Genomic DNA, 16,740 nt, shown 5'->3' with positions numbered 1-16,740 from the left:
TTGCCGATTAATGCTTCTAAGTGCTTTGTAATGCATATTGGTCATCAAGGTACAGATACATACACGGTGAATTACACTGAGCTACTTGTTGTTCAGACACACAATGACACACATTGTTAGCCAACACCTAAAAACTACAGTACAGTGCAATGAGATAGTCGCCAAAAGCTTTAGAACCTTGAATTCAATGCGTAGAGACTTTAGCCATGTCGATGCTAAAATCTTTTTGACGTTGTGTACAGTACTCGTGCGTCCTAGGCTCGAGTACTGCATACAAGGGACTAGCCCCTGCTTAAAAAAACAGTGAGCTTTCGGAGAAGGTCCAGAGGACCACAACTAAGCTGATTCCCGGAATAGCGAGGCTCTCGTTTGATGTTCTACTGGCTAAACCAAACCTATTTTCATCGTCACACTGAAGAAACAGAGTTTCCAAATTATTTAGTGATAAATTTGCATCTGATATTCCCGCACTTTTCTAGTCTCCCAAACCACAGGATTTACGAGGAAAGTCGAGAAACTTTCACCAGCCCAAAACAAATTACTTGTCAGACGACTATCGACTTTCTTGTCGAATCATCAACAGATAGAATTCATTACCTCAATATGTGACTGAAGCTCCATCTATCAACGTTTCCATAAGGAAGTTGGATCATCTGAGAGACCATAATTTCCGGGACTAACACAGACCACCTTGCCTCCTGCCCTTTCCAAAATGAAATAGAAGTAAGCTACATTTTCTCGTTTGATGTGCATAAAGTTTCTTCTGCGTTACAAATACACGGACTGAAAATCGAAATTGTTGCCAAGGTTGGCGCGTATGTCGAGGTACTACGCTCCAGTTATTTTTTGAAGGGATAGTATCAGGTAAGTCCTAAATGCTGTGCCTTTGGATAGTTTTCTAGACTCTTTAACTTATTCAAAGTCTGATTAAGTAATTTTGTTTTCTGAAATGCATTGTACAGTAGCGATTTTACATACTAAACCATGCTAGAGTATTTATACTACAGTTTTTATAAAAACTTCCCTGCTCGCTTCGATTATCATAACTGCTTTATCAGATGCTAAAAATGTGTTTTTATTGATAAAATTTCCCTATGGAGATTCGCACATTTACACGTAGTCAATTGCCTTCATCTGCTTGGCTATTTTTGATTAACTGGGTTTACGAAACTACTATAGTAGCTTCGTGGTGTAGTACTACACCCTCCTGGGTTAATATGTTTATAACTGCACGTCAATTCATATATTATTTAAAGTTTTGTGATACGTTTGTCAGGTCGTCTTCATTTTGCCGAGTTACTGCTTAATTCTATGCTACCTAGAACACTGACCCTTGAAAATAGATATACAAATAGACATCGTTATGTCAGTCGATTCGAACAGCTATTTGATAGGCCCTCATTTATCATTTCTATACAACTGAATCAGCTTTCAAGAGTGGAAGTCCTTTTCTACTCCCAATAAAGCATGAGCTCGTACTCAAGTAATTCAGAAAATCTCCGATCTTGGCCTGACTGTTGTCGTAACCGGTTGTCATGACTTTTTAATCAATCACAGACGATTACTTCCCAATTTAGCTTCAATGAGCCCTTTATCACAGTAATGATTGATCTGTACATTTTTTTTTACCGTCAATCTACTACAGTTGGCAAGTCAAGGTTTCCTATTCGGCATAAAAATAGCTTTATTCAGTATTGCAATTTTAGGCATAAAAATAGTCAGATCTTCGACAGCGACAGACAATTTAGTTTTACAACAATCTGAGGGACATATACCATGAAGAATCCCCAAAATATTTATGAGGGTATTTGTTTTATGGTCAGGGCATTTGGTCTTTAGATTTTGGACTCGAAACCCGACTAACTACTCACCAATAAAACAGATTATATCTTACACCCTCACAAAAGTGTCACTTATGTACCGAGCGAAACCTGGCACTTTTATATCGGCTCAGTTTGCCCCACCACATCACCACAGAGCGATAAAATCATGAAGACAAATCCTAGGGTAGTAGGAAAGAATCGGTATAGGTAATATAAAAAAATGAGTTCATGGGGAAAATTTTATTTATTTTAACACATAGATATTGGTACAAGAAGGCACCAAATACATATGCGCCACACAAATCTCATTCGACATGTGTGAGGGCTGTGATACTGCCCGGGTGCCCAAACCGAAGCAGGTGGTTTTATTAGAGGGCCACACTCGGAGCCTTCGACCTGAAGGTCTGATCCACAAGGCAGTGGAGCATCGTAAGGAGATGCAATCCCATGGAAGCCGGTGACCAACAATTGGTTCATACGCCATTTGTTCCCGCAGGATACTGGTGCCCATGTGCACCATTGATTTGGAATCCGGTCAAAACGCCGGACATTCGCTTTCCGTCCTCTCATTTTCGTAAACAACACCCCCGCCACGAGAAGGCAATGAGTAGGACTTCCCTGGCAGAGGCTATATACGCGTGGCCGTGTGAGAGTATTTCGAGAGGGAGGGCGAACCCACCCCGCTCTCGGCTATACCAGGGCATTCGGGGGCTGGTGCGACATAGTGACTTAAGACGTTATCAGATACGGCTCAGAACAGAGGCCAGTAGTGACCCTGCTGTAACTTTCTTCATAACAAATGTCATAGAGACATATTTAACTCAATTTACATCTTTTTGTGTAAAATATCCGGAATTTCCTCTACGTGGTATGAATAGTTTTCTCAAAATTTTTAAAAAAATAAGATGTATGATTTACAACAATATGTGTAAAGTTCGGACACGACATGGCTAAATAAAGAATGTAATTGTTTCCTCAAAAAAGACAACAAGTCATATTTTCTTGTTTTTGTTCATTTTTCTCTATTTCCGAAAAAGATATTCTTGGCAGATGTAATAACCCAGACTTTTCTCCCTCTCTCCATTAAGATTACTTGATCGTGATTCTGTCAGCACACTCGAACTACTTTCCATCAGTCGACAATATTTTAAGAACTCCAAAGGTTTTTTCACCTACTACCACTGATGCCGTCGTCTAGGACAGCTAGGATAAGGCGAAATTCCGTACCGGATAGGTGCACAATCATCAAGTGTATGAGGAAAACAATCTTCACTTTTGTTTTCTTATTGGTCGTAAGTTTCCTACTTATTTTTTGACTATTACCTCAGGGTCTTTCAACAGGACTCATAGGACCAAGTATTCTATATCTGGAAAAGTTAGCTGGCTCACGAGAGGATGAAACAGCTCTTGTTTTTACGTCGAAGGCCGTTGGGTGTATTGGTGGATGGATAGTTAGCTGTTTATTACTGGATTCAGAAGGTTCTACTAAACCAAATGATTTACTAAGTGTTGGACTTTTCGGCCTAGTGATATCCAATGGTCTTATTATTTTCGTTAAACATCTTTGGTGGATGCTGGCAGTTTTTTTTCTTCAAGGTTTATTTGTAACAATTTCTTTGCAAGGTAACAAAAATATATGTACGAACCTTTTTTTCGGCTGACATTTTATCTTAGCTTAATAATCATTACATCCTATCTACAATTGAAACTAAGGGTATATTTGAAAAGTTTCTAAAAATGTATTTAAATGGTTATAGCAGTGCTAGAAAACAATTGATAATAATTACTTTCTAGTTATCTGGAATAGCAGATATACAAGTAAGATATGATCGAATATTTTTCTAATAGTTTATACTCCTCTGAAATGTTAGTTTTAAAGTAGGATCAAATCGTAGTTCTTTCATTTAGTCTCACTTAGCCGATGTACTGCACCAATACAGTTCACCCTTCGACTTTTCCAGCAGATGTAGACATGTTCAAAAGCAAAACAAACCTTATTCACTGGTTCCCGGCACTGACGATTCAATTTAGCATATGACTATTATTGTACTTTGTTGACCGGTGAAAGCCTATGACTTTCAATCACCGGTGTATGAGTTATGACCCTCGTTCTTCTGTTCCAATATAGACGGTCAACTAGTGCCAATGGTTGTCCCATAAAACTTGTGACTCAAACTTTGAGTCACAAGCCTAAAATTGGTCTTTGTGTCGGCGTTTCGCCAAAGTATCTCATAGCCTAGCTCGCCATACGAAGACTGAAATAATGTCAGGGTCCGGAGGCACTTAGGATCATCACCTTGGATGTAGCATAGACTCCATAAGTTGCGCAGAAAAATATATCCTCAGAATTTCCACAATCAAAAACTTAAAATGATTAAATTAGTAATTTTTTTAAATTTATTGAGAAAACCTAACATGAAAAAGGCGGTTTAATCGATACTCATAATCGTGAATTTAATGATTACACAATGACCTTCGAATATCAGTTTGTGCTGATTAGTTGCACTTTATGTAATGTTTTTTGAAGTTTTTGTTCACTTTATACTTGTGTTTGCAAAAATAGGATGTAAAATGCAATTATCATTGCTTTATTAGTTATCCAGTATTTTTAATTGCCATTCATTTTGGAAACTGATTTTCAGTAAATTAAATCTTGTGAGCAGTGTATTACTTCTCATTATCCATCAATTAGCATTCTATTCTTCATTTTGACATTTCATTCGTGTTCCTGATCATTCAAAATTTGTAACCCGTAGTAGTAAAACTAACTCAAAAGATGCCGTTTATCCTGTTACTGTGGGAAAATAAGTGACTGACCCTATATCAAAGTGAGTGACTAAAACATTCACGAAGCCACATAGTGAAATAATTTACCTCTGAACATTAGATAGATTGCAGTCATCAAACTCACAGTCGCCTCTGAAATGGCTATTGTTATATCCGAGCGAAGATTAAATCACGAGTAACTTCTGGGACGTATTAGTTAACTAATATTATCTATACATTCTGATGGTATAACTATTCAATAATTAGATTATGTATATTTATATTCCTCTTATTATAAGCTTCATTTTGATCTATAATTTATTATTATACAATTTACTGGTCGTAAGCTATGTTCAGTTTATTGACTACTGCTTCCCACGTTCACAGTCACTTTTTTGGCTTTATTGTCCATAAATGTTATTTCCTATTTTATAGTGCGTTGCGGTTTGCTTAGTTGATATATAAACCCAGTATATCTGAAATAAGTGATTCAATTCGATTCGATTCGCATAGTGGGAGCTGGTATTGGTGTTCTGGACTCAAGTGGACGGGGTAGGCGGACATATGACCAATAAGGACGCTAGGCTGCTCATACCGCTCGAACGTCATTGGTTTGGCACAGTGCTAAGATCGTATAAGTCGTATTTTGATTGGTGGATAAATCACGTGATAACTAGTCGGACATAAGTCACAACAACTATCTAATTTGACGTTACCTAAATATGTTGTAATTGTGTATTTGATAAAAGCTACACCTTCAATGAATTAATGTATTAAAATAGCGACTGTGGAATGTAAAAATCTTCCTTAAAAGTAATTTAAAACTAAGTTTTGAAACTTTTTTTATTTTGTAATTTATCATTTTTCAGGATGTGTTTATCATCGTGAGAACGTAAAACACCGACTCCACATTGTGCCACAATATTTAACAAGTGTTTTCTTATTGGGTTGTGTATTTACTCCATATTTTATTTTATTTATTGAGCCAAATTTAAATGCCATTACATCATTAGATGTTCATCCCAGTACTACACTGAATGAACCACAGCATTCACATAAGCATAACTTCATTTCAAACGTATCTAATGTAATTCCCATTAAATCTGTTGAGAGTAGCAGTACTGGCATTAGTAAACACAATAAAATTTCTCCACTTATTCGTATCCCTCGACAAATTTCAGTTAGTACCCCACTACTGAATAAATCTAATTTTGGTCTGCAAACAACACCTCAAACCACTATGGACATTAATCATCATAAAATATCTACTGATCAATCTCACAATTTAAATCTAATCATACCTAATTTTACGTCAACAAACGAAATCAATATAAATGAAACATCACATAACATTACAGTGAACTCTTCGGTTACTATCAAACCTACATTCAAGAAAAAGCCGTCAGTCAATGATGCTAAACATTTGAACCAAGATAGTTCATCTGCGGATGGTAGTAAAGCAGCGTCTAAAATGAAGAAACTTACTGAAGAGCGTCAAATTGAAGAATTAGACGATGATCCATCTACTCATAAATCACTGACCTCTGTCGTTAATCCAAATAAACTTCAAAATCCTGTAGTCCAAAACCAGTCTACTATTACCACTACTACTATGTTAATGAACATCACGAATTTAAATTCTACCAAACAATCAAATAATAATGATGCTATCTCTAAAATTTCTACAAATTCTTCCTCTAGCCATCTTTCAATTCACTTGAACAATGTTTCAATAGGATTTCCACATGACTCTAAAATTGTTAAAGATCATAAATCTAATGAAATTTTCATTAATAATGTGAATTCAACAAAAGATATTTACATATCTAATGCGTCTAAACCAATAACTAAGAATAAAGTAATACTTGGCATGTATAATATTACCGATGAAGTAGGGTTAATAACTAATAACTCTTCTACTCAATTCACATTCAGTAAATTTCCACCTGTATTACAGTCAAACGATATTATTGTAGTTATCAATTCAACAAATCATAAATATCATCATCATCGTATTGCTGAACACTCGTTGGATAAATCTCATAATCTGTTACCGTTTCAACATCCAGTAGAATCAGTTCAGAAAGTCTATCTACTACTAAGTATTATTTCAATGATACTTTGGCTGTTGACAATTCCATTAACAAGTTGGTGTGAATCGATATTTATTCGTTACTTTGATCTTCAGATCATAGATGATAATAATTTCGAGCTTATTTCCGCTGGCAAACTCTCGTCACCAAGTGTGATGCAACGATCAGATACTGATAGTAATGAAAATCATTCTGAAGAAGGTCTCAAATCAAGATTACTTGGAGGATCAGGTAGGCTAGAAGATTACACTTAGATATTTGTGAAATGACTATCAGATCATAACTGTTAACCTGATTTTTTATGTTAATACTGACTAAAATTTGATGGTGATATCTCGATTTTACTACCACCGTATATATATATATATTCTAGGTGGTTCAATTCACTGTAAGTTGCAAAAGTTTTGTGACTGTTAAGTTTTTTGAAAGCAGATATGAACTAAAATGGATTGGGTGTACTACGTATATCAAACTATTCATTATCTTGAAATGTAGAAAAACAACCAGGAGGGATTTAACGTGTTTTTTACTTTAGAAACTTCAGTTTATTCATGCTTACAATATCAAAGATAGCTAGTAAAGATTTACGTCTATGCTCACCAAAACATGGTATCTGTTCATTAACTGTTGGTTTGAGTCATGTTGATAAACTCAGATCATCTGTTTGGTGCCCGTTCAATAACCGCGATCAGCAGTTAGTGACTTTCAGTTATGTTGCTTGTATTCGGTCACAATAGTCTAGGAATATTCACTTCTTGTCATACTGTAGATCTTGAATTCAAGTATTTCTTCATATATACCGTTTTCATTCCTTCTTATCAAACCATATTCTCAATTTTTAGTCTATCTCATTATCATTTTCACTACAGTACTCTAATTCCTTTATTCTGTTATTTTTTTCTTACCATACCAATATGGTGTGACGATCCGAGGTGACTCAAGTTATTACCAGGCTCTTCATTAATTACAACTGACTGAGTCATTTTCCAGAAGACACTGCAGTGTTTTGGTTGTGAGATATACGACTAATATCTATATAATTATCCTGATAATAATCACCATTGAATATTATACCTTTTTTATTTTTACATAAGATGAAGACGACAGTGAGTCGGATTCAGTTGAACTATGGAATCGAAGTCATTTTATTGATAACAACGAAGAGCTAGTCTGTCATTCTGATTCTGAATTGAATGATGAAGGTGTTGTTCTGAAAAATTCCTTAATTAAATCATCTTCAGGAAATAATATTTCTGGTTATTCAGTGTCTAAATCGATGACAGTATTAAATCCTAATGTTGTTGATGATATTACCTCCTCTATGACTGATTATTCTGTATTTGAAACTCATTGGCCAAGAATTCAATGGCCATCAAATTTTTGGCTGTTATTATCCGTGTTTCTAAATAGTGGTTTGGAGACAACATATGCTGGCTTTGTTGCTAGTCTCACTATCCGTTATCTTCTTTGGTCTCCAGTAAGTATTTATGTTATTCATATAACTATTTATATAACTATTATTTTGTATGAAATACACTTGTTATTGAGTTTCAAGTTTAATGGTATGTAGTTGGGTTAGACATTCACCATTTGAACTAGTGAGTTATTATTTTGTAGCCTTCATTTCACTTCTCTCAGTTTAGAGTATTTACTGGAAGTAAATCAATAATTTCTAATTCCTCATATGTCAAGTATGAATCAAAGTTCTGCTTACATGTACCTGTGTTGTTTGCTCATTGACACTCACGCTTTTTTATTTAATCTATTTAATGTTATTTCATGTGTGTCAACTATCATTAACTTTCTGTCTTAAATTGTCATATTATATTGACAATTTGTCACATTAATATGGCTTAGCATAGGGATTAAAACACAAAATTTAAATATAGATTAAATTCGTTGTTTTTATTCAATTAGAGGTTTTATACTATGAGCTGTAGTTTAATGATTAAATCGTTTGAATTTCAACCACCAACTTCTAGATCCCAACCCCTGTACACTTATTTCGGTTTGAGTGGTATCACTAGCCCTCAGATTTAAAATATGTCTCGAGGCCCCCAAATGGTCTGAAAGCTTGTTGAATATCATTTGATTATATATACATGAGTATGCTATGGTCAACATTTTATAGATGTCGTCATTTATACTTTCACAAAATGATATAATGACCAAGAATTAAGCTTGTCAGTCAGATAATAACGTATTGACAACCGAGTAGCCTACAGAGCTATTTCATTTATTTTCTGTGAATAATTTGTTCACATAAATGTTATCTCATTGTATAAAAACTTGTTCTTCTGGTTAACGGTCATGGTCTTTCATTCATTTGAACAATTACAAACTATTAACTTACCAATCCCCCCTTCCGTAAGAGAAGAAAATTGTCATGACTACTAATTTTTAATTCCTTTTGAATTTGATTTAATCTCGAAAGTTCTCCTAAAACTATTCCTAAAGCATAAACCATTATTAATTGAACAGGATAACTATTGGAATTATTAATTATCTACCGGCAAACTAGTTAAGAACATACAATAAAGGCGAAATATTGGTTATTAAGCGATAATCCAATTGGTAAGATAGGTTTGAACCCTACTCCATCTACTTTTGTTTGGAAAAATCGGATGATATCGCTAGCTTTCACATTTTTGAGTATGGCTTAAAGTCAAGTATACAAATCTGTACTTGGTTGATGTGGGGTTATAATTGGTTGTCATCTACAAATTATAATATGTAATGTAACTTATTACATTATCTGGTAAAGGCTTATATACTTGACATCTCTTAAATAAGTATATTTGTGGTGGTTGAATCATATTCGATTGTAGCTCTATGGTGTAAGCAAGCATTCAACTCAACCATCCTGATCACATAGCCGAAAAACTTTTAGTCCATATATAAACCCAATTAGTGAAACTCATTATTATGTATACACAATATGCACATAGTTACTGGGCTTCTGATATCTTTATTTTGTTAACAAAATGATTGTTCGTGTAAATTTATATCAAGTATCGGTACATTCAGTCCAATTTATTTATTTCTTTTAACAAGACATTAGCAATAATTGTGACCAGTTTGTTTTGGCTTGGTAATCTCGTTGGCTTTTTAGTTCGTTTATTGATAATCAATATAAAATGGCCAGATTTACGAGATACTTTACCCGGTATTTCAAACAGTCAGCTATTATCTAAGCGTATATATTCAACTAGAAAACATCGTCGTAATTATGCAAAGTAAGTTATTTTCATATAATTTTATACATTCATATTAAATTATAATTAGTGAATGGTAGTAGATAACGAAAAATGACCTAAATATTGCTTCCTATAGTTTATTTTAAATGAATCCCGTTGGTGATGTGTAGGTAAGTAAGCATTCACAATTAAATACAACTGTGATGATACTCTATTGGCATTTAGCTAGAAACAAACAGCTTGTGATGAATACAGAGAAAATGGTGATACTTGATTCACACATTAAAGTTGTGATAAACAGTACCTATGTATTTAACCTCTCTTGTACTTTGTTCAGAGAAGTTAGATATGATTACCATTGGTCAAATTCATCCTAACACATACTTCTGATAGTTCACTGGTCTGTTATGATCTCCCTTTATATGACCCAGCTAATATATTTTGGACAATTTACTCCACTTGACTAGTGCCCAAATCAGAACAGGGTTGGACAGGAACGTAGTTATATCGAGCTGCAATTTAATGGTTATTGTTTTTTTTTACTAATGAATGTTCCGTAAATTCAATTTTATCTGCTTGTATTGGGGCTTTAGCAGTAGATATGTATAATACACACAAAATGGAAATGATTGTTTAGTTAGCTAATTCGTTTCTGTAATGTAGTTAAAAAAAGTGAAATGCAATCTAACGATTAGTTTTGTTTTCATCAAGAACGAATCCGTCTGGCTCTAAATATAGATTCTGGAATACATAAATCTTTTGAACTCCAGGTACTTCGTAAAACAAGCCTAATCACTTTCTATTATTATTATTATTGTTATTATTATTATTATTGTTATTATTATTATTGTTGTTATTATTATTATTATTATTGTTGTTATTATTATTATTAATATTATTATTATTATTATTATTATTATTATTATTATTATTGAATTGTGAGATTTTTAGCTCAAGTTAATGATTATGCTTCATGGGTTGGGCGGTTTAGTCTTAAGGCTATCATCACCTATCTCGACAACACCAAAAAAACTTCAAATAAAAGTAAACTATTTGGAATCTCCTCCTTCCCATGGGAATAGCAGCTAGTTCTGTTGACCTTGAATTCGATTGACTGTCGACATTTGTCCCGCCAGTATGTACATGTTTTCGATTCCAGACAATGCTAAATGGTAACAACCAATCAGATGCAAGGTTAACAGGACAAACTAGCATTCGTATGTGAGAAAAGATTTCAAATACCTCACTTGCATTTGAAGATGTTGTTGATGTCGCTATCTCGAAAGATGATGATATCTTCACAATTAGACAACTCAGCTAAGAGAACACAACTCCACCAAAAGTTTTATATGTGCCAAAGTTTTGCATTTTCCCGTTGCTAATATTCAGGATTAAATTTGATCAGTTTTTATTTGATGATAATATCAAAATTAACACTAACATATAGGTACATCTAACCGACTAGTTTGAAATAGAACAAAATAAGTATCCTACATTTCACACTGCTAGCCCCCATTATCCAAATATTTAATAAACGTAACCATTTGTTTACTATTTTGTTTTTCCTTTTTTTAAATTCTGTCTCTAGGAATACAAAATCATCAATAATTATTACTATCATACAATTGTGTGGATGTTTTATTTGTGTAACTAGTTCTATTGCATTAACATATTTATCAATGTCAACTGGAAGATGTTCCACAACAACATCATCATCATCATCCCTATTAAACATGAATTCATTATCACATCCTTATATAACATGGTTAATCGGAAGTCTTTGTTTTGGTATTGGTATTGGTTTATCATCTTCTTATACTGGTACATTAATGACTATACATTTAACTACAAATTTATTTTTTTCTAATTCATATCATATTCAATTAGCTACATTTTTTGGTCAATTATTAATGCCAGCATTAATTGCTATGCTTCATCATCAAGCATTATTTTGGCGATATTCATGTGTACATAGTATTAGTGTATTATGTTTAAGTATATTAATGAGTTGTTCATTAATTAGTCATTTTATCATTGAAACTATTGAAAATAAACGTAATAATTTATTGAAATCATCTAAAACTAATCGAAACAATAATCATGATACACATTTACAATATTCTAATGGGAAAATTACAATACCATAATTAGTTTATAAATTCTAATAGGGATAGGTAATAATTATCTTCAAGAAAACTGATGATAACTTCTAATATCGTTATTATTTTGTTTATTGCAAATGTCTTTCATCAAACTTGTCTTCATGTGGTTAATTGCTTTAACCTGTAATAGTTTATTGTAATTATATATGTTATTTGTATAATACTAATACTAACCCTCCTTCTTCTTCCTACTCCCCTTCCCCTCCTCTCTAGTCTGATAATAATGGTATTTTGTTCATTTGATTGCATTTTGTACTGTACCATTTGTATGTGTACTCACCTATATTTTTTTATTACCGCCTTATTTTCATAGGTTATCTGCAAGTTTGATCTGTTGTTATTTTAATATACTTCATTATGTCATGCATTGAATCTATTTGATTTAATACCTTATTTTGTTTATGATATTGAATTATAAATGCAAACAACACATTTTATCAATTGGTTTTTCCTTCAAATAGATAGAACTAATCCTCTGACGTATAGCTTCAGTTTATCGCTTTAAAAATTAGTAGTAATTTAATATAAATTATTCACTAAATACAGATTGATGTATTCCACTTTAAGTCGCTTTATTTGTGTTTGAAGGTCTATGGTACTACCTTAATCACACCTGTTATCCCTAGTGGAGCATTGGTCGCCAACTAGGAGTCTCCGAGCTACTCTGTTCTAGGTTCTCCTTTCCATCTGTCGCCAAGTTCCATTGATTCTTTTGATGTCTGCCTCCAGTTTGTGACCCAACATGTTTTTTTTTCGTCTGCCTCTTTTCTTTTTCCCAATTTATGGCTTACTCTATGAAACCGTCTGATGATTTTCATTACTGAATTCCACTAACCACTATTCTATGCTATGTTTATGAATTTGTAAGGGTATGTAAATGCTGACTAACACTGACAAACAATATCAACAACAGGGTAATTTAAATCCTCCCAAATTAAGTTGAATTAATCCCTCGTTGAAATCTAGACATTATAAAGGAAAAAAAATGAAGTTTATCATAATGGTGTGCTATATGAGCGCTCTTTGATCACACTATAATTTCTGAAGATATTTATTTAAGGAATAAAACGTAAGAAGAACAATGAGAAGGAATTTTATTTTAAGCGTACCAATTATGATATATCAGAAATAAAGTCAATGATACCAGGGTAGGTCTCAATGCAATTATGAAGTATTTTTAGAAAAAAAGTAGGATAGTTATACATTTTCTCATAGGTAATTAAGATTCAACAGATCAGTGCATATGTACGTAACTACTTATCTACAATAATAGATAGGATGTTTTTAGATTGATTTAATAAGTTTTTCTAACATTTAACAGAAACAGATGGATATTTACCATATTCTTTTCTTGACGTTCGTACAGTGTTCCAATTATTCATCTATACGTGCAACCACTTTGGATCGAATATGATGCACATAATGAAATCGATGAACGAAGTGGGATGTAACTCAGTGATTAACATTGCGTTTAGGTTTTCAGTAGGAAATGAATTGCTTTTCCTATACCCTGACCGTGGTTACATAATAGGTTTTGTGGCTTTGAATATCCCACATGCCATCATATTAATGAAATGTAATTAGAGTTCTCTTGATCTAAGTAGGATTCAAGTGTCCTCATCTTGATACAGTTGAATAGCTTAGTCTATCCTAACACCGGTTCTAATAACAGTTCTTACATTTCAAGCATAGTGCAACTATTATGTTAATTTCTTAAGAAACAAAGCACAATACTTTTTTCACTATTATAAGAACTATAGTGAAGTTCATTTTGACAACAAAAAATTGTGGTTCGTGTACACCTAGTTGGTTAACAGGCTTTGTCTTGACCGAATCAGACAATACTAAGAATGACTCATAACATTATTTCATCTATTTGTTGTTGTTTTAATTGGCTTCATCGTTTCTTGAAACATAATTATTTATCTCTTATCAAGCTTTATGATAGAGCATAAATGGTTTTGGTCAATTCATTCATTGCCAATTTATTCACATACGTGGTAAGATGGACAAACCATAATTAAGACACACCTGAAGCGAATTCTAAAGTTAACTCAATTGAGAGCAAAACACACCTAATTTTTAATCGTTAAGCTAGCACAATATCATGCTAAATTTCTTACTATTGCTGTAATTCATTGGATCGATTAAGAAAGAAAAATCGTTTGAGAAAACAGACTTCCGAGTGAACAATTCATTGGTAATGACTGGCTTATTTTACTAATACTGCATAAATATTTTATTTGCGTTTCACTATAATATTGTAATCGTACTGCTTAAACTCTTCAAAACAACTTGAATTTGGTCACAGTAATATAAACGAAATTATATTCCTCTCCAAATCTTGTATATTTTATTGTCTTGGATTTATCTGTTCATTTGCCATCTAGTTGTGGTGTCTGGTACGTATACAGACATATATGAGTAGTATGTATCAAGATTTGAAAGAAGGATTCTTACTGACAGAAGAAGAACATCAGGAGAAGAGAAAGAAAAGCAGAAGCAGTCCGAGTAGCAACATGAATGAAAGAACGATGGAGCTTTCAAGAGACAATTCAAGGAAGATGTGCACATAATATTTTCAATGTATTGTGTTCATATTTTACAAATACAGTGTATGCTTTTGCTTAATACAACAATGGGTTACCTTACCCAGGTCTTCGTTCACTACACGATAAGACTGGTCTTTATTTTACCTGCTTATTTTATGGAGTTCCGTTTGTTTTGATGGTTGTGTTAAGCATGATGAATGAGAACTACTACTGTATAAGATTCTGATATAATGGAGTGGTAATTTCGTCCGATTGTAAGGCCTTGAATCTTTTAGTTGATAAATGGCCTGCGACATCCAAATCAGTTACGCTTTACGTATATTTCAATTGTGTTTATTTTAGGTGAAATATTTTGTAGATAAGTTAGTCGTTGTTTGATATAAAACGACTTGTTTTGCTAACCAGTTACTCAGTTTTCTGATATCCATTCATTGTGTGTTTGTGTTGATGGTCCGGATTTATGTGAATAATCATCACACGACCACAGTAATTTGGAATAATTGATCAATTGTCTCGTAATTTATTCCGTCATTTTGCTGACTATTACATATTTGAAAGTTTTCTGTTTTCCTTTCATATTAATTGTAGTTAAATCATAGATGTACCATCGTATTCATATTTAGTGATCGTAAGTTATCGTGAATGTCATGAATGATTTCATGCAGTTTTGTGGTTGTGTGGTACTGTGGAGTTCAAACTAGGACGAAAAACTATCTACTGTTACTAGGTAGCATTCAATAATTTATTCGTTAACTTATTCCAATTTGGGATGAAGAAACAACCTTAGGTTGTACGCAGTCACTATGAACATATAGGCGTCAATTTGTACGCAATACAATTGACAGATTGGATGCAGCCAGACGATTTGAACTTCACAGATGATCTAGCTTTTCTAACTTATACACACGAACAAATACAAGTCAAACCAACCACTGTAGCAGCAGTTCCTGCACCAGTAGGACTGAACATGCACAAGGGAAAAATCAAGATTCTCAAATACAACACTGAAAGCACCAACTCAATCACAATTGATGAAGAGTCTCTGGAAGAGATGGAAACTTTCACGTATCTGGACAGCATCATCGATGGACAAGGAGGATCTGATGCAGATGTGGAGGTGCTGATTAGCAAAGTAAGGACAGTATTCCTACAGTTGAAGAACATATGGAACTCAAAACAACTGACAATCAATATCAAAGTTACAATCTTCAATATGAACGTCAAGACAGGTCTACTGCACAAAACTGAAACTTGAATAACAACCATACAACCATCATCAAGAACGTACTAGTATTTATAAACAGTTGTTTACACAAGATACTATCAGCAACAGCCTACTATAGGAGAGAACAAACCAGCCTCCAGTCGAAGAGGGATTTAGGAAAAGACTTTGGAGGTGGATAGGACATATACTTCGAAAATCACCAAACTGCATCACGAGGTAAGTGCCAACTTTGAATCCTGAAAGGAAACGAAAAAGAGGAAAGCTAAAGAACACATTGCACCGAGAACTGAAAGCAGACATCAAAATGATCAATAGAAACTGGGAAGGATTACCCAGGACAGATTTAGATGAAGAATGCTGGTGGGCACTCTGTGCTTCTCCATGTTGGGTATCAGGCGCGTTTTTTTGTTTATACACAAACGAAAGCTAAGAGATACTATTCTCATTAGTCTGTATTAATGGAATTCGTTACTTTGATTAACCTTAGAAACTTCAAATATCTCAACATGTATAGCAACTGGTTTAAAAACTCATGGTGATCATTTTTAACACCAAAAACACAAAACTTTGGGCGTTTTCCATGTTATCAAGTCATCGAAATACCATTTGAATTCATCTTAACTAGAATTCAAGCTCTCGCATCTTAATTTAGTTCAACAGCTAAGCTACATATGGTTTAATCTAACAACTATAATGACTAGTTGTTCCTCCCCCCACCTGCTGTCTAAGTCATGCAATCAAATAGCCACTGATCATGCATTTATTAATTGTCATACCCTATGCATTACGCAAATCATCAAAATGAATCACGAGGCAAGCCCTAACTTGAAATCCTGAAGGAAAGCGGAAAAGAGGAAGGTCAAAGAACACATTATGTCGGGAAATGAAATCAGGTATGAAAAGGATGAATCACAACTGGAAA

The 16,740-nt window shown here is 33.7% G+C and overlaps 1 protein-coding gene across 1 annotated transcript; it reads left to right on the top strand.

The window, feature by feature from the left end:
* The first annotated feature begins 797 nt into the window (after positions 1-797).
* Positions 798-16,351, top strand: MS3_00007303 (uncharacterized protein). The gene is made up of 8 exons (XM_012937935.3): positions 798-864; positions 2,912-3,115; positions 3,152-3,446; positions 5,459-6,913; positions 7,777-8,159; positions 9,737-9,918; positions 11,468-14,241; positions 14,432-16,351. Exons 2-7 carry the CDS (start codon positions 3,008-3,010, stop codon positions 12,024-12,026), a joined length of 2,982 nt encoding a protein of 993 aa, XP_012793389.3. The 5' UTR covers positions 798-864; positions 2,912-3,007; the 3' UTR covers positions 12,027-14,241; positions 14,432-16,351.
* The last annotated feature ends 389 nt before the right edge of the window (positions 16,352-16,740 follow it).

Source organism: Schistosoma haematobium, chromosome 4 (assembly GCF_000699445.3).
Source record: "Schistosoma haematobium chromosome 4, whole genome shotgun sequence".
NCBI lineage: Eukaryota > Metazoa > Platyhelminthes > Trematoda > Strigeidida > Schistosomatidae > Schistosoma > Schistosoma haematobium.
The sequence above is the reverse complement of the archived record's forward strand: the minus strand, read 5'-3'. Positions and strand labels throughout refer to the sequence as shown.

Excerpts from the sequence above, each read along its gene's own strand:
- MS3_00007303 (XM_012937935.3), top strand. The coding sequence starts at position 3,008 with ATGCCGTCGTCTAGGACAGCTAGGATAAGGCGAAATTCCGTACCGGAT. Across the intron at positions 3,447-5,458 it reads TGTAACAATTTCTTTGCAAG|GATGTGTTTATCATCGTGAG; the intron begins GTAACAAAAATA and ends ATCATTTTTCAG. Across the intron at positions 9,919-11,467 it reads CATCGTCGTAATTATGCAAA|GAATACAAAATCATCAATAA; the intron begins GTAAGTTATTTT and ends TTCTGTCTCTAG.